Genomic DNA, 23,594 nt, shown 5'->3' with positions numbered 1-23,594 from the left:
TGTTGGAAATAATTATGCGCTTGGAAAAGGGGTTGAGGAGTATTTAGGGGGATGGAAATAAATGCGGCAGCACCTGTAATGTGTTGAGAACACAAGAACTGGACTTTACACTGGCTCCACGGGCTACATTTGCACTTACAGTGACACAAACGGCCCTCATTTAAAATGCATTTATTATTTTTTCATTGATTGTCTCGATGTTTTAGAGCCCAAAGTGGCTAATAAATACAAGGAAATACATGTTCAAATACAGGTTTCAAATACAACACTCATCTTCACAGGAAGTGTCCGAGCGGTCTCACCACGGCAAGATCTCAGGTGAGCTGATCCCTGGAGACTTCACATTAGTTTCCTCTAAGTTATAAAACAGAACTTGATCCAGTGCTTCAGATGAGCCCACAGACATGTCTGTGATGGAAGCAGAACATTGAGTACCAGCTTGTGAATCAAAACTGCAGGATGGATTTTAAAAAAGAAGCAGCTCCAGAAAAGACCCAAGAAGCATGTTTAAAAAAACATGCTGGAAAAACATGTTCAGCCTGAAAAAAGAAAATTTACTCCTGTTTTTAACACCTTTCTCCTCTGAATAATTTAATCATTTTCAAAACAAACACGCCCTGTAGTCAAGGGACCTTTTTTAAATGAAAGACCTTTGAACACTTGTGTTTGGAACGTCGTTCTCACCGATGCTGAGAAGATATTTACAAATATTAACACATCATCAAAATAACACTTCAATCAGTTCAAGCAGAAAATACAGTGATATCAGAGGAGTTATCCTGCAGCGGGAAATGAAGCTCGACCCAAAAAACAGAAAAAGTGACAAAAATGCTGAGTCAGCATCTGCGGTTCCAGACTGACATTTGGCATTTGGAATTATGGGTAATGTGGTTCATTACAGCACCGACGAAGAGATTGCTGCAGATGTGTGTGTGTGTGTGTGTGTGTGTGTGTGTGTGTCTGCGTGTGTCTGCGTGTTTGAGAGTGTCCAGTTACCAGATAGAAAACAGCTGATTTAATAAGACTTTTACAGCATAAGAAATTAAGACTAAAACATCCAGAGTGAATGTAAATGTAGGTTTGGCACATTTGACAGAAAAATGTCTGTAACAACCAAAACAACAACCACAACCACAACCACAACAACAATAATAATAATAATAATAATAATAAAGGGATTGTTGTTCCCTTTATTTCAACAACAAGTGTCATAACATTTGAGCATATGAAAACAGACATTCTGGAGGAGATCGTACCTGAGCTGCGGTATTAAAAAACAGTCATTTAAGCAGTTTATCAGAAATAAACAAAACCATCAATGTGTGAATCAATAAGAAAGTAAGACTATAAGGTTACAATAACTAAAGTTTATATTATTATTATTTATTTCTGGTTTCTCCATGAAGCTGAAAAGAAAATCACTCTGAAACATTTAAGACGTTCCTGATGAACGCTCCTTAAAGACAGCACGCTCCTGTTTGTCCAGACACTCCAATAACATCTCAGTCCCGTGTTGCACTTCTGTGGCTTCACGTTTGAATCTGTCCTACTTCCTTTTAGAATTAGCCAGTTTTTGTGTGCATTTGCTCTCAGTTGGCGCCGATGGTCTCGTGGTCGCTGCTGTAGTCCGACTTGGGCTCCTCATCGAACTCATCGTACATGTCCGTGTCATCCCCGATGGTGCGGTCGCTGGGAGGATCCAAGCCCGCCATCCCACTGCTTCTGCCACCGGTCTCAGATTTGATTCTGTACGCGCTGTGAATGACAGGGATGGCCGGTTCTGGACTGGCTGAGTTACTGGAGCAGTCTGAGGTCAGCTGCGGGGATTGTGTGGCTGCTTTTGCCATGGTTATGGCGCCTGGGTAAACAGGTAAACCACTCGGGCTGTTTGCAAGAGGAACAGATGATGGAGGCCTGAAAATAAGGAAAAAAAAAATCAGATTTAAGGTGAAGCTTTTGAGCAAAACTCGATCCCACTTTTACTGGACTGAGCTGGTTTTATCAACATCAGAGACAGTTTATAGTGTGCTAACATTGCTAAGCTAACCGATTAAAGCAAATAACACGCCTAAACTTTAATGGTCGATCAATTTGAATAAGTTTCCCCTCCTGAAGCTCCAACAGGCTCTAAAACAATCAGATGCAGTTTTTTTCAGTTCTGATGGAAAATCCAATCCCAGTGAGCACGACCACACACAGTAACAGTGGTATTCAGCCACGCCACCGTTCCTTCTGGAACATCTGCTAAGGGTTCCTATTCCAGCAGCATCTGTCTGCGTCTCTCAGCATCCTCTGCTTTAATGAACCCTCTACTGTTCGCTGGCTGCTGCTCATTCCTGGCTGGGCTGTAGAACCACCAAGAATCCATCAGAACGTTTTAGCCAACAAAGCAGCAACCTATAACCATTGTTGCACACACAGATCCACCTTTAAACTGAATAAGGCCATAATAATCCCATCCTGTTCTCACCCCACAAAGAACTGCCTCATCTCCTGACGCCGTGACCGCATCAGCTGCTTGTACTCTCCAATCCGCAGCTTCTTGCCGTCGATGATGCAGGTTCTCTTGGGCCGGGGTTTGTACTTGTAGTTGGGGTACTTCTCCAAGTGGATCTTGCTCAGGCGGGCCTGCTCCTCGTAGTACGGCTGCTTCTCCTGGTTGGTCATGGCTTTCCAGCGAGACCCTGGAAAATGAAAGCCTTGGAATTAAAAACTAGAATTTACTTTGATATAAAACATCATTTCAAGTTTTTAGTCATTCTTTTTCATAGTTTTTTGACCTTTTTGCTGTTACTTAAAGGTGTAAACAGGTGTTAAGCTTTTATGTAACCCTGATTATCTTTTGAAGGGCTGATAATGGGAAAGAGCAGGTCTGAGATGCTTAGAGTGATTCTGACTGCTCAGACGTGTAAAAGCAACATTGTCATTTAGCAGTTTACATGTTTAACTTTAAAAGAGTGAAGTTCATCTATCACAGGCTCAGATGTTAGTGCTGGAATGTGAAACACTCCGACAAGTGATTACACGCTCTCACGTCTGTTTATTAAGATTCATTACAAACTGCTCGTTAGCCGGGAGGTTCTTCAGGAGCTGCAGCTGTGTTATCATGTTGACAGACCCAAACGCAGTGGCGCAGCAACACAAACAGGTTCAACACAACATCATCTCAGCGTCTCTAACACTGAGGTTTTATCAGCAAGTTACTGAATGTTAGAAAAAATGTCTTCACTCGGGAGAAAAAGGGATCTGAGGGGACGGGGCATGAGGCGGGCTTCCACCTGCTCCGTTTTAACTGAAGAAGCTTCTGAAGAACACTCAGAATAGGGTCTGGTCTGAGCAGGGTCGCCTAATCTCTGAGGTGAAATCTCACCAAGGATCTTGCTGATATTGGAGTTGTGCATATCCGGGAAGGTCTGCAGGATCTTCCTCCTCTCGTCTTTGGCCCACACCATGAAGGCATTCATGGGTCTCTTGATGTGTGGCTCATTGCCGTTACGGCCTCTGGACTCCCGAAACACTCGGGCCTCGGAGATGTCATTCCCTGCACAGAGAGAGGACGGAGGTCTGTTCAGAGAATGTGGACCTGGAACGGCAGATTGGTATGCTGGCCTAAACATGCAAGACTGCAAAGCCAGTGCCCCCTTCTCTCCTCATTGGCTGTAAACACTGGTGGACTCTGGGTGACAGGCGACACTTGGAGACAAAGACAATGTCCCTGAGGGGCCTTTCATTTATGAAAAATCCTTGGCCGGCTTTTGACCTCTGCATTTGACCTTTAGCAGTGCATAACAGAAACACTTTAAAAATCTCTAAAATGTTGACATTGGACGAGCTGTTTAGCTGCTGAAGTGTCCTTCAGCTGCGCTTCCTGAGGCGCACACTAAATATTTGTGCTGTGTGAATACCTGCAAGCTTAGACTGGAACATTCTGTCTTTATTGTGAGCAAATGGCCTCCACCATCAGAGTTAAAGGTTACGGGTTTAAACTCCTGAGCTTTGAACTCACCTTCCAGATCCTCCGGCCTCGTCAGGTCAATGACTCGGTGGACCATTTTCCCAGCATCCTCTCCGAGCTTCCCCAGGTGCTGACTCAGCGCTTCGTAGTGCAGCCGTTCCTGCTGAACAGAGAGAACCATGAGCAATGTGAATCGGAACGTGGATCCGTTTCAGCACGTGGTTCTGTGGGCATGATGGGAAAAAAAGCTGTTCATGTTGGTCAGGTTGTGACGTCGGTCATGTGAACGCTGTTGGGCTCTGTGATTGGAGCCGACAGGTTCTGTCTGACGGATGGTTGTCAGGTGAAGGTGACGTCATGCTGCAGTAGCTGCTGGCAAAGTCCCTGGAACCTCAGCCACACCAGAGTGTGTGTGTGTGTGTGTGGGTGTGCATGAGGCCAGTGTAAGCGCTACAGTAGAGATGTAATCAGGCCAACCACAGAACATGTGGCTGGGCAGCGCCACACTCACCGCAGGAAGTAACCGCCTAACAAAGAAAAGAGGGAGGACAGAGGGAGAGAGAGGAGAGAGAAAGGGACAGAGAGAGAGAGTGCCTCTTTCCTATTTGACATTACATTACAAAGGAAAACTAAAGGGAGAATAAATGTGAACCGATGCACTTCAGCAGTTTAGTCAGAAGGTGGCGATATAGGAAACATGCTAACCACTAAAACCAGTAAGCTAAACAGCTGAAGCCTGTGAAGAACTTACAACAGGAAGAAGAAACAACCAAAAAGGTGTATTTATACATTTCAGACTGTCCTGCCTGGTCTCTTTATGATGTTATAGTGTTGTGTGTTGAGCATCACGGTGGCCACGTTCAGACCACGAGGCTACAACACTGAGCCCCAACCCTCGCATTGCTCTTCCCCAAATGATCGGCTGTGAAACAGCCAATCAGAACACAGATTTATTCATTTTGTGTGTTTTTATTCACCGTCTTTTTGTAAAAGGAACTGGAACTCTTGTGCATCAAAGGTCATCCTCATTTCCTGAAGCTTTTGTCTAAAACATTAACCTAATAGTTGTTTGTGGCTTGTTTCACACTAAAACCCTCAAAGTGTTTATGTGCCTCTATCTACATTATGTGTGTGTGTGTGTGTGTGTGTGTGTGCGCGCGCGCGTGTGTGTGTGCGTGTGTGTGTGTGTGTACTGTGATTCCATGTCCTCCATGTGTGGACATGCAGAACAGGTGGATTCCCACTGACAATTCACTTTCATGTTAAATGATCTTAAGGCAACTTTTATTTTTATGAACGCATGCTTGAACACACACACACACACACACACACACACATACACACAGGTTATTTCAGTGAACTTCAGCAGTCACAGGCCAGCTGGAAGCTGCGTAAGCGTAACAGGATACTTAACAATGCCACAAACTGGCCTCTACAGCCACTATAATGACATTAACACACACTCTCACACACACAAAGAACTGGGATCAGTTTCGTTGGTGGGACAGAAATAAACACAAACACATGCAGTCAGACATCACAGCGCTGATCTCCACCGAGAAGCACAAATATGCTCAGAGGAAAAGAGTCACTTCCATGGTGACGTGGAGGGTTTGAGTCTGAAGAGCAGAGATGTACAAATATCATGTTCACAGTCCCAGCCTGGAGTACTAATCAAACACACACACACACGCACACACACACACTGACACACGCACAGAGTGTATATGAGTGTATGTGTGCGTGTCTTTGTGTGTGAGTGTGCGTGCGCGCGCATGTGTGTGTGAGTGTGAGTGTGAGAGAGAGAGTTTTAACAACCTGTTTAATGTCTGACCTGATTCTCTTCGGTTTTACATTGTTTTTAGGAGCAAAGATGCTAATGTGTCACATGCACGACCTCGCCTGGACTTCATGTAATCGCATCAGTTTCATGCAGATTTTAGTCCTCACATGGAAGAAAATGCCTTTGGAAATTGCATTTGGACCATATGATCCTTATCAAGCATCCTGTCATGTAGCCACATGTGACCTGTTGCCGACCTTGCTGCCGTTGCTGAGGCTCATGTTGCTGAGAGCTGACAGTTTGGCCTCCAGGCTGGGCTGCTGGTTTAGCTGCTCCCTCTGGATCTGCTCCCTCATGCTGCGGGCCTCTTGGATGGCCTTCATCACCGCGTCCTGGTCTCCAAACAACGCTGTGGAGTTGAGGCTGGATAGAATGTCTGAAAGAAAATCACACCTTGGTAAATTTTGTGATCTTGTGTCTCATGAACAGGATCTGTGTTTGTCAGGAGTTTGACGGCAAATGTTTTATTCCTGAAGAAGCCACCAAATCTCATTGATGTCAGAGTGCACTGGAGAATTTGCTGCACAAACAATGTAAATCTTCTCAGCAAACGTTTAGAAACCCTGTTCAAAAACAGGGGTAATGAATCTCGTCAGGTTGTTTTCCAGGCCAACACCACTGAACTCTGCTCCTCTTCACGTGCCTGATTCACAGCGACGCAACTGATGCACATTTAAAGAAAAAAGGGAGGAAACACACATCAAAAGGATGCAAAGTTTCCGTCTCCTCCTTGTTTAATTAGCAGTGAAGTAGGAAGCTCTGGGTGGCCGCTGAAATGGGAATAAAACACGTTTGCAAGCATCCTCCAAACCACTCCAGAGGAGCTTGAAAATGGTTTTCTGGGGGTCTATAATGAGAGGCCTTAGATGGGCCTTAATAACAGATAGCAGAGGTGGGGGCATAAAAGGTCTACGCAGGCAGACAATGATGTGAGGAAGCTCTTAAAAAGCAAATAACCTGTGCTGGGTTTCACTGCTTCCGTTGTAAGGTTTCATTGGGTTTAAATACAGGGCTTTGGACTCCAGTAAAACACATACACACACACACACACACACACACACACACACACAGGTGGTGGGCTGAGGTGTCTGCAGAGAGTGGTGGTGTTTGGGTGGCTCATGGTTTGAGTCTGCACCACAGTGACAGTGTTCAGTACACATGGGGACAATGTGTGTGTGTGTGTGTTACTTCCTGACCGAGGCGTCTCTAAAGTTAGCATTGCTGCGGTCACCCAGTGCTGGTGACGAGCAGACTTTTGTATGTTTTTTGTACATACCGAGAGACGTGTTCCTGCCCTTGTTAGGGGCGGGGCTTGGGACGCGACCTTTGACCAGTGGCGTCGGGCTGCTCTTGTTTCCAGAGATGAAGCTGTGAGTCGGGGATGTTTCTGCTGTTTGGCTTCTGGCGGAGAGGTTCAACGGCTGCGTGGACACTTCCTCCTGTTGAAGTGAAAACACGATGATCAGCAGAAGCAGGAGAACAATTTGAGCATGATCCACTTCTGCACATGTTAAACAACATGGCTTCGCTAAATGGAACACGCAGGTTTGACAGGTCAGTTCAGATACAACAGGAGAGGGTGTTTTAGCGCCACACGCTGGTCTGATGCTGCAGTAGTTGGAAACACTTAATGATTTCTTCAGAAACTGGGATGGTCCTGGAAATACAGCTCCAGCCTGTGGTGGGAGGGGGGTGTGCTCAGGTTGTGGGGGGTTAGCAGTGGGCGGGGTCTTCAGAATGATTGTGTGAGTGCGGTCAGTTCTGACGCCAGTGTATTGTGACGCCGGTTACAGCTGTGCCTCCGACACATATGGCTTCCATTATCGCCGCAGTGGCGAGCAGAGACCAGGCAAGCGTCGCTGCAGCGATGAGCTCTGAACCACTGCCAAACAGCAGCCGCACGTCACATGCCTCTGCTAAATACACCAGAGGAGCAGAAGCCCCAAACTCAACAACTTCATGCGTCTTTTTATTCTCTTTTTATTCTGTTTTTCATGTCTGTTCCTCTGAATCTGCATCTTTTCACGGTCAAATGCTCATTCTCCTGCTGTTTTACAGACCTTAATGTGACCGACGGGACTTGCCGGCCTCTTCTCGCTCTTCAGGGTGGACGGTGAGAGGGGGCTGAAGGAGGGGGGTTTCATCTTGGTTCCCTGTGAGATCTGCATGCTGGCCAGCTGAGCTGCATAAAGCTGCTGTGTTAACAAAAGAACCAGAGGAGAACTTTGAGTTCAAGTCATCTGAACAGGTTTGAATGAATGAGCTTAGTCAAAAGAAAAAAGGTGTTAAGAGAAAGAATTAGATGTCTGGAGTCTGAATGAACTGAGACATGATTTTTCTTCTACTGCTTGGTCTGAAGTTCCAGGCCTGCTGAACGCTGCAGAATCAACAAAACCACGAAGACGTCATGAGCGTTCCTCAGCAGGGAACTCGTCTTTTCTTTCGTTTATGGTTTTCTTTCTCTTTTTCTTCTCCCTCCTCAGTTTTTAGCTCTCAGCCTAAACGTCCTCAGATCGGGTTTCTGTGTAGTCAAAACAGCAAAGCCTCCTGGGAGCAGAGGAGCAGCCACCGAAGCCCACCGATGGATCTGGAGATTGATACTCATAAATTTGGCATCAACCAGATGTGTGAAATGTGTGGAACATGTGGAACATCAGGTACAGGAGGTGGCCATTGCAGCAGAAGACACTTTATTAGTTTATCTGGTGAGGTGGTTCCTGTGGTTCCCTGGATGGTTCTAGCCTCACCAGACCTCTTCATCTGCAGGTACGACGCTCTAAAGAGCCGCTGAGGCTGTTATTAACAGAAGGACCTCACAATATAAACCAAGCCCTGATGTCAGCACTGGTTTATATTGGAAGGCCGTCAGCGTGACTCCAAACATACGAGACCCTGCTGAGAGTCTTGGGGGAACCACAGAGCTTCATTCTTCAGCCTTTCAGCCATTCTTCAGCTCTTAGCTAATTTAGCATTTCTCACTGATCGATCAGTTACAGGAGGCCTGAATTTGTCCCAGGAGAGACGATGCTGCAATATCCTAAATTACACATTGACAGAAGAGGTCTTGACTCCGGCTCTGACTGGCTCCACTAATCATGTGATTAAACTCCCACTAATTGTTCTGTCATTAGGAGCACACTGATCATCAGAACCTCCGCCTACGTCTGTGATTCTGTTGTATTCAGCAGCTCCAGAGGAGAAGGACAAGTTTCAAACAGGTCTAATTGTTGTGGTGGGTGCCCAGAGGTGCTGCGTGTCTGTGACGCTGGACCAGAACAGCCAGCCCATCACTGTCTTATGATCCAACAAGAATGTTCACCGAGCAACTGTATTTCACCCCCACTAGCGCCACAAAGGGGCCTTTCTTCAGCAGGAATCCACAGTTTACGAAGAGATCTACGCTGAGACAATTAGCCCGATGGTGTTCCCACGCCAGCAGAGTGATCGGGTCACGGGGGGTCAGATATTCCTTTTATGTAGCCTCTTATAAGAAATGTTTCAGTCCCTCTGCATTTGATCTGTTGTTAAGTTTTACTTCACAAATGCCATCAGGCCTCTCGGCCAATCACTGTCACCCTCTCATCAGGTCTGAGTCGGCAATTCGATTAGAACAACAACAGCTGCCACGTCCCGACCACAGCGTGTAGCGGAGAAGATGGCTAATGCAGAACTAACACGATGTACTGCAGTATTTGTGATGCATGTTAGTGGCTAATGCGCAGATTAACTGGCCTTACACTGAAGCTAATATTTAACAAACAATGACATGGAAAAGATCTCAGCAAGTGTGTTGCTCCATAAACGCAGTGACACCTGAGTGAGGCCAGTGATACACCTGCAACACACCTGTGCTACACCTGAGCTACACCTGAGCTACATCTGAGCTACATCTGAGCTGCATCTGAGCTGCATCTGAGCTGCATCGGAGCTACACCGAGGCTACATCCAAGTGATGCCTGCCCTACACCGGTGCGACGTCTGAGCGCTATCTCTCCCCCTTTCTCACCCCTCTCTCTTTTGTCCTTCCTGTAAATCCTGTTGAGTGTTGGTGAAGCTAGACGATAAGAAGCTGGAAACTGAATAATGGTTCTGGGCTCACATTGGTCTAGACTCACCTGCAGCTGTAGCGGGCTAAGGCCCGCCGCCGCCGCTGCCGCCATTGTAGATGGAATAAACTGCATGGGGTAGTTGTCACCTGCAGGGAAACAGCACAGGTAGCTTCTTCAGCTAGTCCTCATGTTTTTATTCATGTCATTGGGTCATCCAGGACAGCACCAGAACACAGGTCAGGTCTGGCTGAATCTTGTTGGGACGAACTCATAAATTCAAATAGCAGAAACACAGCTGACCCCCCCGACGACTCTAAAAGGTTTTTCATGTCCAAGTCTTCAATAAACAGAGTCCGGAGGGCAAAATAAGGGCCTTTAATCTGTGTTTTTACCTGAGTTAACTCAGGGGAGCATGTGGTCACACACTGGGAATAAACTGGGATTGTTTTGGATTTTATTCAGTGGTGCGTGGCATTAGGCGAGCACCTGGAGACGTAAAACCCGACAAAAAAATTAACCCAAAGATGCGCGTGTGTGTGTGTGCGTGCGTGTGTGTGTGTGTGTGTGTGTGTCTACCTGGTTTGTAGGACATTCTTTGTGGGAACAGGAAGCCCTGCTGGGCAGCGGTGGCAGCAACCAGAGATCGCTGGTCATGAGGAAAGACAGGAATCATCATGGGAGTCATGTGACCCTGAACCTGAGACAGAAGGTGACGATCACTCATTTCTGTTTATTGTAAATGAGAAAACGCTCATCTGGTTTTATTTCAAATCTCCATTTAATCAAACCTTTTTATTTTCTTCACATCATCTTGGCCCCGCCCACAACTAACAGGGGGGATGATTTATTTCTGCTCCTCGTTCCTGGCCCTGATGTCATACAGATTCTCTCTTTTCTCTAGTTTAATATTTCATCCTCAGCTTGTTTTCATGTTTCTTCCTCTTCATCCTTCCTTATTTTCTCCATCTATTCATCTTTTTATGAACCATTTCATTAAGCTTTGACTCCACCCACTCCCTCAAGGAGCCATCCCCCAGGACATGTTGTCCACCACCGCCATGATGTTTCCATGGTTACTGTTTTTCCTCCATCACTAAGGAGGGAAGTGTGTGTTTGTGTGTGTGTGTGTGTGTGTGGAGGGGGGGGTTCAACATACATACAATACAACAATACAACATAGATACAACATCTTTCCCAGATTTTCGTTCTCTGTAATTATTTGGTTTAGAACAGTACATTTAACTTTGCTCAAATGCAGCTTTTTAGAAGATTAAACGTTTAAAAATGTTTGGAATAAATATTCTTGTGAAGTTATTTTTTGAACCATTAAACAAAAATATCGAGATAAAAGAAAAATGTAACTATAAAACAATTTTTCAAATTTCTTTTTCTTCAGAAGTTCCAACACACAAGAGTGTGATTTGAGCCTCTGTCCGAGGCATCTTAAAGCTGAGGAGGTCTAAAGCTCAGAACCTACCAACAGAACTGATTCTTCCAAGTTTCTCTCTGGAAATGGAATAAATGCTAAAATACCCATACTGACCCATCCAACGTGTTCCTTGGCTCTACCCCAATGCTCATGTGTAGAAATGTGTGCGAGCTCAATATTAATGAGCCGCCTCAGGCATCATGATCTCAGCAATAAATCCATGTTGTGCTCATGCTCGGGGTCAGAGACAATCAAATGGTTCATTTATGTGACTGATTAAACAGATTATTAAAATAAATGAGCCGCTGAAGTTTCGGTGAAGTTCACAGGTTATCAACAGGATCTGGATCGATCAGGAATCAATCAAAGTTCAATAGACGAAGCTCTGCCCACCTGAATCTGCTGCTGCAGGAGGTTGATCTTATGTTGCTGCTGCAGGAGCTGCTGCTGCTGTCTGGCAATCTACACACACACACACACACACACACACACACACACACACACACACATACCAACAAACACATTTTTGCTTTGTGAAAAATCATTGATGTCATGAAAAATCTGTCACCATACCGACAGGCTGCAGTGAGGAACATCAGTAAATCACACAATCTGATCCCTCTGAACCTGTGACTCCACCCACGACCTGTCGGTACCTGCACACGAATCATTTATGATATTTATTCTAAAACGTAATAACAGGTTGATGGGAGGCAGCGCCCTGATTACACACTTGTCATATTTCATTTAAGGCAAATTTGTGTCTGTAGGGTATCAACCAATCGTGTCTGAACGACCAGCTGGACTGGAATCTGTCTCCACCACAAGGCTGAGAACACTGGAATGTGTCGGGACGAGGACATGTCCAAACAGAGCTGTCGTATGTCAGCTACAGCCACGTGTCTTTAGCATAACACAAAAAAAACAAAAAACAAAACAAGATCAAATCAAACATTAAACTAAATAAAACAGACAGCCAATAGCACTAATGGCTGTTTGTGTAGCCACACCCACCTGAGCAGGGGTCATGTGACAGGACACAACAAATCCTTATTAAAAAAAGTTTGTTTTGCAGAGTCCAAACCTAAAGATGTGTGTTAACAGCGTCTTGCCACATTGTTTGCTGTACCCACACAAACACACACACACACACACCTGCTCCTGCTGTTGGCGGGCCAGCTCCATCTGCTGCCTCTGCTTCTCCAGCTGAGAGGTGGCCATCTTTTTCTGCTCGTCGTGGGCGGAGAGAAGCTGCTCCCTTAAACCGATCAGCTGACCGATCATGTTGGACAGTTGTTGCTCCTTCTCTTCTAGTGACTCCGGTGTTCCTGGAACATCAAAAAAAACAGCCATTAACTTCAAATGTCCAACTAATCCCACGGCTCCTGTTTTGATATGGGGTCATTTATCTTTACGACTCTTCCCGAAAAACGCCTCAACAACCAAAAATGTCTGAACATTTAGGAGGCGTCATTCCAGAACCCCCAGAACTTCTGACTGTTAGTTATGTTGATATTGATTATGGGACGATTGGTTTGAACATGCCAACAACAGTAAAATGTCTTGCTAAATGTGTAAAACGTGTTACGAGCTTTTATGATTTACACATTTGAGAGGCTGCAGATGCAGACTCACACCATCACAACAGCCAGCACCAGTCACCCTCATCTACAAGCATTTGGATGGCTGATATTTGCCTCAAATATAAAACTTCATCCTCAAACAAAAAAGATGTGAACAGTCAAGCGCCACTGAGATCAGAATCAAACCACAGTTAAACCAGAGTCAAACCAGAGTCAGATCATAAATAAAAGAGTTTATTTACATTAATTATCTGGTCAACAGGATTTAATTAATTGATAATTGATTTAAAAAAAATCTAAATGAAACTAAATAAGTTACTGAAATACACATGGAGTGAAACTGAGTTCTGTGTGTGTGTGTGTGTGTGTGTGTGTGTTGGGGTACAATAGGGGTCTGACAGAACTACAATGGGGACTCTGTTAGTATGCAGGTAGTGTTGAGGCCACCCTGCAGTCTCCCTACATGGCCCCAGGGCAACACACACACACACACACACACACACACACACACACACACACACACACACACACACACACACACAAACCCTCAACAGTATCAAAGGCAACTTTCCCCTTATTTCATTCTCTTTATTCAGATTGTTTTCTTCAGTGGTTTAAAAGTTGTTTGACTGTGAAGAAACTGAACTTGTGAACCTTAAAAAATAGAAAACATTAATTGTCAAGGACACCCCCATACCCCAACCCCCCCACACAACCCCATCCCCCCAACACCCTCCACACCCTCTCCCATCGGCCCTCCTTCCATCACTTGTGTTGATGTTGGAGTTGATTCGCTGCCGTTGTTACAGCTTTGATCATTAAAGATCATTTAACAAAAAAGGAACTGTGAAGAACAAACTGTGGAACATCTGATGGTTCTGGCCCCAGAATGCTTCTGTTGAAGGTTTGACTGAAAGAAAATGAACTAATGTTAAACCTGCAGACTCTTAAAAGAATGTGGAGCTTTTGTACACCTTAGATTCAGAGTCCTTTAGTGCCAATCACAGACGTCTGATGAGTTTTAACCATTTTACATGAAGTCTTTTTTCTAACATGACTGAAATGCTTGAGGCACCTGTCTGACCTTTGACATCTCCTAGCAATTCTGTGGCATTCAGACGGTCAACTCGCTCCCTCCAGTCTTTGGATAACAGCCTCTCCACACAGTCCGACTCTATACAAACACACAACAAACTGAATATTCATATTTTTATGCAAGAAATGTTTGAGCTGGAAGAACTAAAAAAGGGAATCAAAGAAATCTGTAAGAAAGAAGACAAAAGCAGCAACCAGCCGGCTGACCAGTCAGATTGTGTACACTGTGTGTGTGTATTCATTCTACTAGCAAAGTGAGGACATCTTTTCTGGTCCTCGCAACTTTTACGCATGTGCGTACGCGCGTGTGTGCCGGTCTGTCCCATTACCCTGATGAACTGCTGCAGATCTCATCACACCCTCTTTTCTCTGGATTTACATCTCTTCTATTCCTCCTCTTCTGTCCTTCCTCCATGCATCCATCTTCAACCCTCTGACATTTTCTCCTGTTGATTGATGCTTTGATGCTGTAAAGAGCAGCTGATGTTCCACCTTTGTTCTTCCTGGATGTGTGTTTATCAGGTCCAGCATATAAATTGTTCATCCTTTATAAACGTGTCTTTTTTATGCAGATGAATTTTGGACATTCGGCTCATATTTTCTTCTTTAAGTGCTCTTTTAAAATGTCTCCTCAGCTTCTCCTTTAACCCTGAAATGGACTTTTTAAAGAATTTGTCAGAATGTCCCCATGTTTTGACCAAACATGGGGACTTATTGTCCACTTCTCTGGTCCTCCTGCAGCCCCCGGCTGCTTTCCTGTTGCTGCTGCTTTAGCTTATTTATTGCCACCATAATCCAACGTAAACATGTAAAGCTTAAATGGAAGTCCTGCTCGACTCTGCGTCCCCACCAACAATGATCCCACACACACAAACACAACATTAAGCTGATCACAATAGGCCATGTGCCCACTCGAATACCGTTAGACTTTTTCAGCATAAAGGCGCTACAAATGAGCTTTTGTCAGGCTCCGCAACCCTAGAGGGTAAAAACCTGTTCAAACACCTACACACACACACACACACACACACACACACATCTTTAGTTCAGTGTGAGATTTTAAATTTTGTCCTCATGTATCGACCAAACATTGATTAAACATCTTCACTTCCTGCTGGGGGTCAGAGGTTGTTGCCTATGGAGCTCATCTCACATTTTTATTCCAGTGCCAGAAAGGTGTTTTCACATTTATACAGTCAGACAGAGAAAAAAACTCAACCCCGACACGTTTTCTGGGTAACTTTCCAACTGCTTCTTTTCAGAGACGAGAGGGATCAACGCAGCTTTGATGTCGCAGCAGAAGCGATGGAACCACGTTAATCTTCTCATTGTGTTCCAACAACAAATGACCAAACTCAAATATGACATTTGATTAAATTCATAACTTGTAAAAGTAAACCAACATGGCCGCCTGATTCCTGCTACCCATGATTTTGTTGGTGTAATTTCAGATCAACTCTCGGACCAACTGTGGTTGAGAAGGTTGCATTCAGAAACAAACTTCCTTCATCAACAGACAGAATGAGACAGCAGCTTTTTTCTAGATGCCTGCTGCTGCATGAGGACACGTCTGATCATGACACATTTCACTAACGTACCAACAGGGGGTGAAAGATAATGCATCATGATTACTATGTGTACATTAAACGGGGTGTTTGAAGGCGAGCTGGTACATGCTGGGAGACTCCAGAGCTTCTTGTCTTTCTGCTGGAGCGAGAGCAGAAAGTGAAAGTGGCCTTTTCATGATTCCACATCTGTAATTACAGATGTTCAAAGTGAGCCAAGAGTGACGTGATGGCAGCCACACTTCACACACGCGCTCCTGCAACTACAAGCAACCATAGAAACAGCACGACTGCAGGGTGACCTCTGACCCCACATTAGGAGACTTAACATTTAACTGGCAAGAGAACCAATGTTTTAGGACAGACAGACACATCTTGTCCTACCTTCTTGCTCCGTCTTGGTCAACTCCACCAGTTTTTTCTGTTTCAGCGAGTCTACCACGTCAGCCAGACTTCCTTTTCGGCGTTCTGGAGTACCAAAGTGGATCACTGGATCCCCTGGATCCCTGCAGGACTCATCTGGCTTGGAGGGAGAGGTAGAACTGTAGGTGCTCATTTTTTTGCTGTCATTGTCCTGAGTGGAGAAAGCAAAGTGAGTTAATTAAACAACACTTCTAGTTATCGTATGCGATGGTGTTCCTATTAGGTGTAGTTGTGACGTCTGCTCTGAGCTGAGAAACCTTGCTAGACCAGTACCACTAACACATTAAGCCAGGCTCTTCCTGTTTGCTCTGGTGAAACCCAGCTCTGAATCCTAGATTCTGACCAGGAACACCTGGTGCTCCATCCCAGTGATCCCACCTCATACTGGAGTGGCTGTGTGAAACCAATGATTTCAGCCTGATGGACCTGGATGTTCACTCACTCACTCACTCACTCACTCACTCACTCACTCACTCACTACCGCTTGTTCCTCCACTGAGGGTCGCGGGGGGACTGGAGCCTATCCCAGCTCAATGGGCGGAGGCAGGGTACGCCCTGGACTGGACGCCAGTCAATCGCAGGGCTAACACATATAGACAAACAACCATTCTCTCTTACACTCACACCTACGGGCAATTTTAGAGTTTCCAATTAGCCTAATCCCCAATCATGCATGTCTTTGGACTGTGGGAGGAAGCCGGAGTACCCGGAGAAAACCCACACAGGGAGAACATGCAAACTCCACACAGAAAGTCCCCAATCAATCCCAACCGGGGATTGAACCCGGGGCCTTCTTGCTGTGAGGCCACAGTGGTAACCACCACACCACCGTGCCGCCCCTGGATGTTTAGATGGTTCAAATATTTAGGTGGCGATTTGCATTGTTTTACATTGCTGTTGGGCCACACCGGTCAATATAAGTCATACCACAATGATCCATAAATATATTAATCAGTGAGCTAGCAGCCACAGCTGAACCAACAGCCACCATGGATGAGTTTATGCATCAGAACTGTTGTATGTTTGTTTGTGGAGCACTTGAGAACCACCATTAGTGCGGTGTTAATGCTGGTGCACAAGGCCAACCTATAGCAACGGGCTCGGGCAGGATACAGCCAGTTGCTCTGCAGCATTTCAAAAATAACCCCATTTTGGGTTTTGCATTCATGAAGGTTAAAATCTTGAGTTTTGTCAGCATGACGCCGGCTCCACATCACTCCAATGATACTTGGTTGCTACCGGTTACTGTTTGTAAAGCTTCCAGGTCAGCAACATATAAGAGAAATATAGCACATGTCCAGATCACCAAGGCCAGCTCGCCGTCCACGTTCTCTCATCAGCTCACTCACAACTGATCTATTGGGGCGGTGGTTCGGCTACAGCCGGACGACTGTGGGGCCATTCTAGTTGAGCTACAGCGTCCACGTACATTTATGTAATTGAACAGCAGGAATTCAGTTTCCCTGTGTATATCAAAACACTGACTGTCCCACAGAACAGACGCTCCAGCACAGGTGTTGTGACAGTGAGGATGTGAGATTTCCAGACCTCCACCCTGGGGGGGGGAGTGTCCTCCACTAACACCAGGGGATTACCTTTCAAACACTGGGGAGTCAGGGTACCCATTGTGGCTCCTGCAGGCCCTGCTGAGAAAATCTTGGGTAGTCTGATGTTCCTCTGCACCACACTGATGCAGCTACTTTAAGTCAAACTTTCACCGAACACGTGATCAGAATGTCAGCGAAGAACCACAGAACTGAATCTCACCTGGGAACCTCTGATCGCTGTCTGCTCACACTCACGTCACACCTCATGTCTGTACTGCGTATGTGTATCTCATGTTTGTATCTTATGGTCATATCTCAAGTATGTGTGTCTTAGGCATGTATCTTGTGTGTGTATCCCATGTGTGTATCTCCTATCTTGTATGTTATCATGCTCTGCTGCGAATTACCAACAGGTTCATTCACTCACCACTTCAGCAGGCTCCTCCCACTCATTTGCTAGCTTCTCTCTGATTGGTTGGACCTCCTCTGTGCGGTGTTGGTCATGTGACAGGGGAGACGGCGCCTCCTTCAGTTCATTGGTCCAGGGGAGATTGTCCTGACCAGCAGTGATGCCCTCCTCGGATGGAGGGAGGAAAGGAAGCGTGGTTCTGACAGAAGACATCCTTCTGCAAAGGAAACAGGAAGTATTTCTTTATGTTTCTAAACATGCAGAGAAATGATAGAACTTAAATTCAACATACAACAACACGCCAGCTGAAACTGTACACACATTATATAAATAAAGATTGATTGATTGATTGATTTCCTGAAAATTTTCAATAATTGTTCCTCACTGACAAGATTAATGTTTATGTTTAAAGGCACAGATGTCTGCCTCCTGACTGTTTTTCCCGATGTCTCGTTAACTGAAGACTTTAATGTTTTAATTGTGCTTTCTATTCTGTTATAAATGTCTTCAGGTTCAGGTCTTCATGGTCCCGGAGATGACGAACATGGACTGAAGCAGCTCTGAATACCTGAACCTTGCTGCTTCAGGTCTGATTTTTCCTTCTGGTAAACCAGCTGTTGATGGTTGATAGCTGCTAATGCTAAGTCAGCAGCAAAAAAATAACATGGAAAACAACATCTGAACCAGATCCACCAGAGCAAAATCAAACTGCAGACCAAGACAGAGTCTTTGAGAGTCCAGATCTTCAGTCCTGCAGGCCTCTGCAGCCATGACAGAGAGGCAGGAACCAAGTGTGTGTGTGTGTGTGGGGGGGGGGGGGGGGGGGGGGGGCGTCTATATTTAGCTGACAATATTGCTGGTGTTGTGTTTACGGGGGGGCTCAAAACATGGCTTCTTGGAATTGGAGTCTCATATGGCAAGGAATGCCAGCCCCCCGACACACACACACACGCACACACACACACAGGTTTGGAATGAGGCCTTTTGCTACAGACTGAAAAACAGCAACTTTCATCTTCATTATTAACAAACAGGAAGAAAAATCCAAACGTAACGTGTCAGAATAAAGTTCCAGCTGTATGTTTGGAGGGTGTTACACAAGGTCGTCCTGCAGCTGCTGCCTCCGGACTTAAAGAGTTTCACTGAAACAACCACTGTTAACTGTCCTCTCTGGCTGGTCTGGAATCAGTGTTATGGTTCCTGTGTTTGCCTCCGACTCCAGCGGCTGGGGGTGAAACCTGCAGCCGTCCCAGTTGGATCCGAGTGAGAGAAATACCAACAGAAAAGACCACCTTAACAGGAAGATACCATCAAAGAGAGGAGCAACGAAACAGTGGAATGTAAAAAAAATAAATTCAACCAGTTACTCAGCATATTTTTAACATGAAAACACAAACAGGAAATAGTACCATCAGCCACCAAATGCAAGAGAGGCTCCACAGCTTTACTGATGCTAGCAGAGACAACATGTAATAGCAACAGTGCTAACATGTAACAACTCGGGTGAAACAAGGAACGGACATCGATCCATTCTTTGATGGATTATCATTGTGTTACTGAACCATTGCACTGGTAAAAAAGAACCTACCACACAAAACACACCAGGACTCTAACTAGCACCATGCTAGCTGAATATTCTGTCTTGATAAATTTAGCTTTGCGTTGTTCTGACATGACTGCAGAAACGTTGATGCCTTCACTTGCTGCTGATGGAAAATCTCAATAAAAGTCAATAATAAAACACTCAGAAAAGGATGAATGCTTGACTTGTGCGCTGTGTGTAAACACACACCACTGTGCCGCCTCTCTGTGTTCAGGGACCCGGACCAAAACCCACAGACCCCAAAAATCCAGACATGGCCTTATTGACCAACACCCGCGCTTATGCTTGTTATTGCTGCTGGCAGACGAACACACCCCTCGCTAACACAAATACAGTACACATATACATTTATCTATGCGGTGGCAGCAATACAGAACCAACCATTGAAGAGACCATTGAACACCAAAGTCAACAGGCGGGAGCTGAAAAGGCCAGTTGTCTCCCATGCTAGAGGACCTGCTCACCGTGAATATTGTGTTTGTTAATCCTGAAACCAAACCACATTGTCCAGGTAGCAAATGGTATCACGCAAAGAATCGATGCATTCATGGATCGTTTGAGGCAGAAGATATTGATCTACACCACTGAGGTCAGGACGCAGGTTTATCAATGCTCTGTTTCACGTTTGATCGTTACCATATATTTATGAGCCTTGTTAGAGTGTTCAGGAGCAAAACACATGTTTGCTTAACAGTCCCTAGCCACACGCATCTATTCTTGGATTGTAACAACCTTATTTAAAAGCCCACAGGTGCCAAGACCTGATGAAAACTGACACCATTAAATGCCGATCAAGTATTTTACAGCAGTTGCTGCCAGCAGGCAGCTAAAGACATCAAGTCTGTCTTTCCGTCATTGTCGCTCTCCACTCTGTCAGCTACGTCAGCTCTAAGCTGTTCCCACCACTGTCAAACACACTGCAGGAGATAACACGGTGTTAGCCGCCAGCACTCGTCCCCTTGCTCCGACCTCAGAGACAAACTTAACACTAAGGTGATGCACAAATAAGCTCATTACACAAGTTTTAAGCCCTGTTGTACTGCGACCCGTCAATAAAACAGTAACCCGACAGAAGAAACTACACTTGAAATAAAATATTTGTACAAATTCATGTCCAAAAGATGCAGCTGGATGCTTTTTCTCGGCTTTTACAACATCAGATGGGATTCGCTCTGCAGCTAAAAGAGCATTTGAATAAGTCATAGCGAAACAGGAATCTCTCGACAGGCGAGAATCGACATCACACGATTATCGCATTTCTTCAGATTAGCGATACGTTCAGCTGGCGGAGTGCCAACCAAGCCCCATTTTCACCAGTTTACTTAAATTCATCGTTTGCAATTCATCAGATGCACAAAAAATGTGAAAGTAAACCTTTCAACTAAATCCCACCAATGAATAAAGAATATTTGTGAATTTATGATGTCAGATTATGGCGTCTCATCCAAAAAGACAAAATCATCTGAAACTTTTATGACAAACAAACAATCAGGCTGAGACCAGCAGCGATGGCGCGTCGCATCATCTGCTCAAACGTCCAAACAGGTGGCTTTTAGAGCACCCAGGAGGGGCAAAAGCCTCCTAATCCCAGATTAAGACTGACAGGTCATTTCACTGGAGGCTTCCATTGTAATCCCAGCCGTCTCTGGATCCTCTGACAATGAGCTTTGTCACTTATCGGACTTTTCTTCAGCTTTGTTAGCATGGAATGGCTGCATTATTCAGCATCATGGTACTCTTTGGAAATCATCATCATTTATCTGAATTATTGACGGGCTGAAAGGAAGATGGAGAAAGGGTTGTCTGTGTTCAGTTACTATCGGCTGCTTTTGCAGCAAATAACTGTGACATTTACAGAAAGGAGCGCAGGAACGTGAAGAAACCGTCATGTCACACAGCTGAACAGCTGTAAAATCACCTTCATGCGGCCCGATTCTGTCCCACAAAGGCAGCTTTGTTGTCGAGAAGAATAACAGACCAAAATAACTGTGTGAAAAGTTCTGATCCGGTTCAGTCCAAGTGACTCGTCCACAAATTCGATCATCATCAATCATGAATTCATCTGTAATTCTGCTGGAGAATCCAGGTTAATCCCAAACTCAGAACAGCCCAGGACAGGAACAGTCCAGCACAGGAACAGCCCAGGACAGTGCCCTCTCTCTCTCTCTCTGTCTCTTTCTCTCTGTAAATTATTGTTACCATCTCAATTTCTTGTGGTTGTTTTTGATGGGTGTGGATTATGATTCTGGATTACTGGGAGCATCCTGCCATTCCTGCTGTGTGTCGACTGAAGGAATGTTCCTGTCCTGCCGAAACATCAGGTATTTTTAGATGAACGCGTGTTCTCATCACATCAACATTGTCATTAACAGATTAGCAGATGCACAAAGAACGCATCCAGACATAACCCAGCCGGATCAACAAACAAGGGACCAGAGCAAGAACCAGAGAGAAGAGAAGAGAGCTCAGACCTGCCCAGGTATCTCCAGCAGGTCTTTCCTCAGCTGCTCCGGAGGTTCCTGATTAATTGACAGTGACAGAAAACAAAAGAGCAGATTATGGGCAGGACAGAACATTCAGACTCGTTGAATGTCAAGACAGAACCCACATCTGGTGGTCCAGGCTGGTTACAGGTCAGCGGAGGTCTTTACAAACTCGACCACATCTGCCGATGAAAACTATAAAAGTTTGATTTCTGCTGAATCAGCAAGTCTCTAGAAGACAAATGCTGTGTTTGGGTTCTGTGGTCTGGCCTCTTCATCAGCGCCGGCTCTAATTGTTTGCCGCCTCGCTGGTTTTTGAAGCTAACCAGGAGCGATGTGGTCCCTCCGCTCTGGCCACAATGGAGCTCATTGGATTAAGTTCGAACAGGCTTTGTTCAAAGCTGCTGCAAATCTAATCAAGAAAGAGACCTCAATTATGCTAGCATGTACTTAAACGATCAGATCGCTAAAAACGGAGGAGGGGTTGGCCAGCGTGGGAATGCAATCAGCAACCATTAAGTACAATTAATTTTGGCTGATGGAAGCTTAAATAGGAGATGCTCTAATGACAAACTCGGGTAATTACACTCGATGTGGAGTTGCTGCTTGTTAGCTAGCTCAATGAAACTGAGAATAAAAGTACCCATGATGCAGCAGCGGTGAAAGAGATCTGGTGGTGCTCCTGACCTCAGACCTCTGTGAACCAGGACAGTTTAAACAGAAAGTAATTATGCTGAAATTTGGTGACATCACATTCCTGAAGAGGAGGAAGAGAAAAAGAGTTTGAACTTTCAGACCACTGGCTGGTTCTGCCATGTTCTCCTGAAAATGTTCTCCACATGAAAGACCATCAACTTTGATCCTGAATCAATATCTGGTCACTTGTGATTGGAAATGAGGCTGTTTTCAGTTGTGTGTGACATCAAGGATGGAGGCCGTACATGAGCTCAGGCGGAGGATCAGCCTGAAACCACAGAAAAAGCTCATCTTCAGGAAGCCTCCGCTGCTGCCTGTGGTTTGGACGGCGCAAAAGAAGAAGACGGCGGTAGCGGGAGGAGGAAAAAGTGACTCAGTCTTCTTTCTTCTCTCTGAAGGAGAAACGCTGGATGAAGATAATATTTAGAGCAGGCCTCATTTCCAGGGCAGCCACACAAAGAAAGTGGGAGCTGGAGCTCGGTGGTTTGGGCAGCGGCCATGAAGCAAGGAATTATGGGTAAGTGAAGGAGCCCAGCCCTTCCTGCTGCCCCAGTGCAGAGCAAACCGATCAGGAGTCACACTCACTCAGAAACTCCATCAGATTCGTTCAATTGTTCGTCTCTCTCTCTCTCTCTCTCTCACACACACACACACACACACACATACGGGAACCTGCATCAGAGTTAAACACACGTGAAGTTCAGTCAGGATGTAGCAATGAACTGCTTACAGGCGCAACAAGGCTAAATGCTGTTAGCTGTGGGTAAACGTCATTAGCTGATGCCAAACAGTGCTAATTAATCTAAACCACGGCAACAGCTATGTACCAAGAGCAGCATTGTCACTGCGGACACCAAACAGGTAACCTCAGTGAGCTCGTTAGCTTGTTAGCTTGTTAGCTCTTTACTTTGTTA

General features: G+C 45.3%; 1 protein-coding gene and 1 long non-coding RNA gene across 19 annotated transcripts in view; one reads left to right on the top strand and one right to left on the bottom strand.

Moving 5' to 3' along the window:
• Nucleotides 1–155: 155 nt before the first annotated feature.
• The window catches only part of LOC101064855 (transcription factor Sox-6), a 32,753-nt gene continuing 9,314 nt past the window's right edge, over nucleotides 156–23,594 (bottom strand). For 2 of the 17 annotated variants that reach the window (XM_029841614.1, XM_029841618.1), the window contains 17 exons: nucleotides 22,628–22,680; nucleotides 21,973–22,020; nucleotides 17,917–18,115; nucleotides 15,904–16,093; nucleotides 13,935–14,033; nucleotides 13,719–13,769; nucleotides 12,432–12,604; nucleotides 11,670–11,738; nucleotides 10,424–10,544; nucleotides 9,914–9,993; nucleotides 7,859–7,993; nucleotides 7,075–7,237; nucleotides 5,996–6,174; nucleotides 4,007–4,118; nucleotides 3,371–3,541; nucleotides 2,471–2,684; nucleotides 156–1,914 (listed from right to left, as the gene is read on the bottom strand). In XM_029841614.1, coding sequence (XP_029697474.1) covers nucleotides 1,590–1,914; nucleotides 2,471–2,684; nucleotides 3,371–3,541; nucleotides 4,007–4,118; nucleotides 5,996–6,174; nucleotides 7,075–7,237; nucleotides 7,859–7,993; nucleotides 9,914–9,993; nucleotides 10,424–10,544; nucleotides 11,670–11,738; nucleotides 12,432–12,604; nucleotides 13,719–13,769; nucleotides 13,935–14,033; nucleotides 15,904–16,093; nucleotides 17,917–18,111 — 2,277 coding nt within the window. In that variant the 5' untranslated portion in view covers nucleotides 18,112–18,115; nucleotides 21,973–22,020; nucleotides 22,628–22,680 and the 3' untranslated portion in view covers nucleotides 156–1,589. Of the gene's footprint in view, nucleotides 1,915–2,470; nucleotides 2,685–3,370; nucleotides 3,542–4,006; nucleotides 4,119–5,995; nucleotides 6,175–7,074; nucleotides 7,238–7,858; nucleotides 7,994–9,913; nucleotides 9,994–10,423; nucleotides 10,545–11,669; nucleotides 11,739–12,431; nucleotides 12,605–13,718; nucleotides 13,770–13,934; nucleotides 14,034–14,283; nucleotides 15,709–15,903; nucleotides 16,094–17,916; nucleotides 18,116–21,700; nucleotides 21,725–21,972; nucleotides 22,021–22,109; nucleotides 22,125–22,627; nucleotides 22,681–23,594 lie in introns of those variants that run through there. The other 15 variants (XM_029841613.1, XM_029841619.1, XM_029841615.1 and 12 more) reach the window with 14 other exon arrangements.
• Nucleotides 9,120–9,742, top strand: LOC105416897 (uncharacterized). 2 transcript variants are annotated; one of them, XR_003889551.1, is made up of 3 exons: nucleotides 9,120–9,256; nucleotides 9,385–9,501; nucleotides 9,606–9,742. It is a non-coding gene; the product is annotated as an uncharacterized lncRNA (long non-coding RNA). The 2 variants fall into 2 exon arrangements; XR_003889550.1 differs by having other exon boundaries at nucleotides 9,385–9,478; nucleotides 9,606–9,739.

Source organism: Takifugu rubripes, chromosome 9 (genome assembly GCF_901000725.2).
Source record: "Takifugu rubripes chromosome 9, fTakRub1.2, whole genome shotgun sequence".
In the NCBI taxonomy this organism is placed as follows: Eukaryota; Metazoa; Chordata; class Actinopteri; order Tetraodontiformes; family Tetraodontidae; genus Takifugu; species Takifugu rubripes.
The sequence above is the reverse complement of the archived record's forward strand: the minus strand, read 5'-3'. Positions and strand labels throughout refer to the sequence as shown.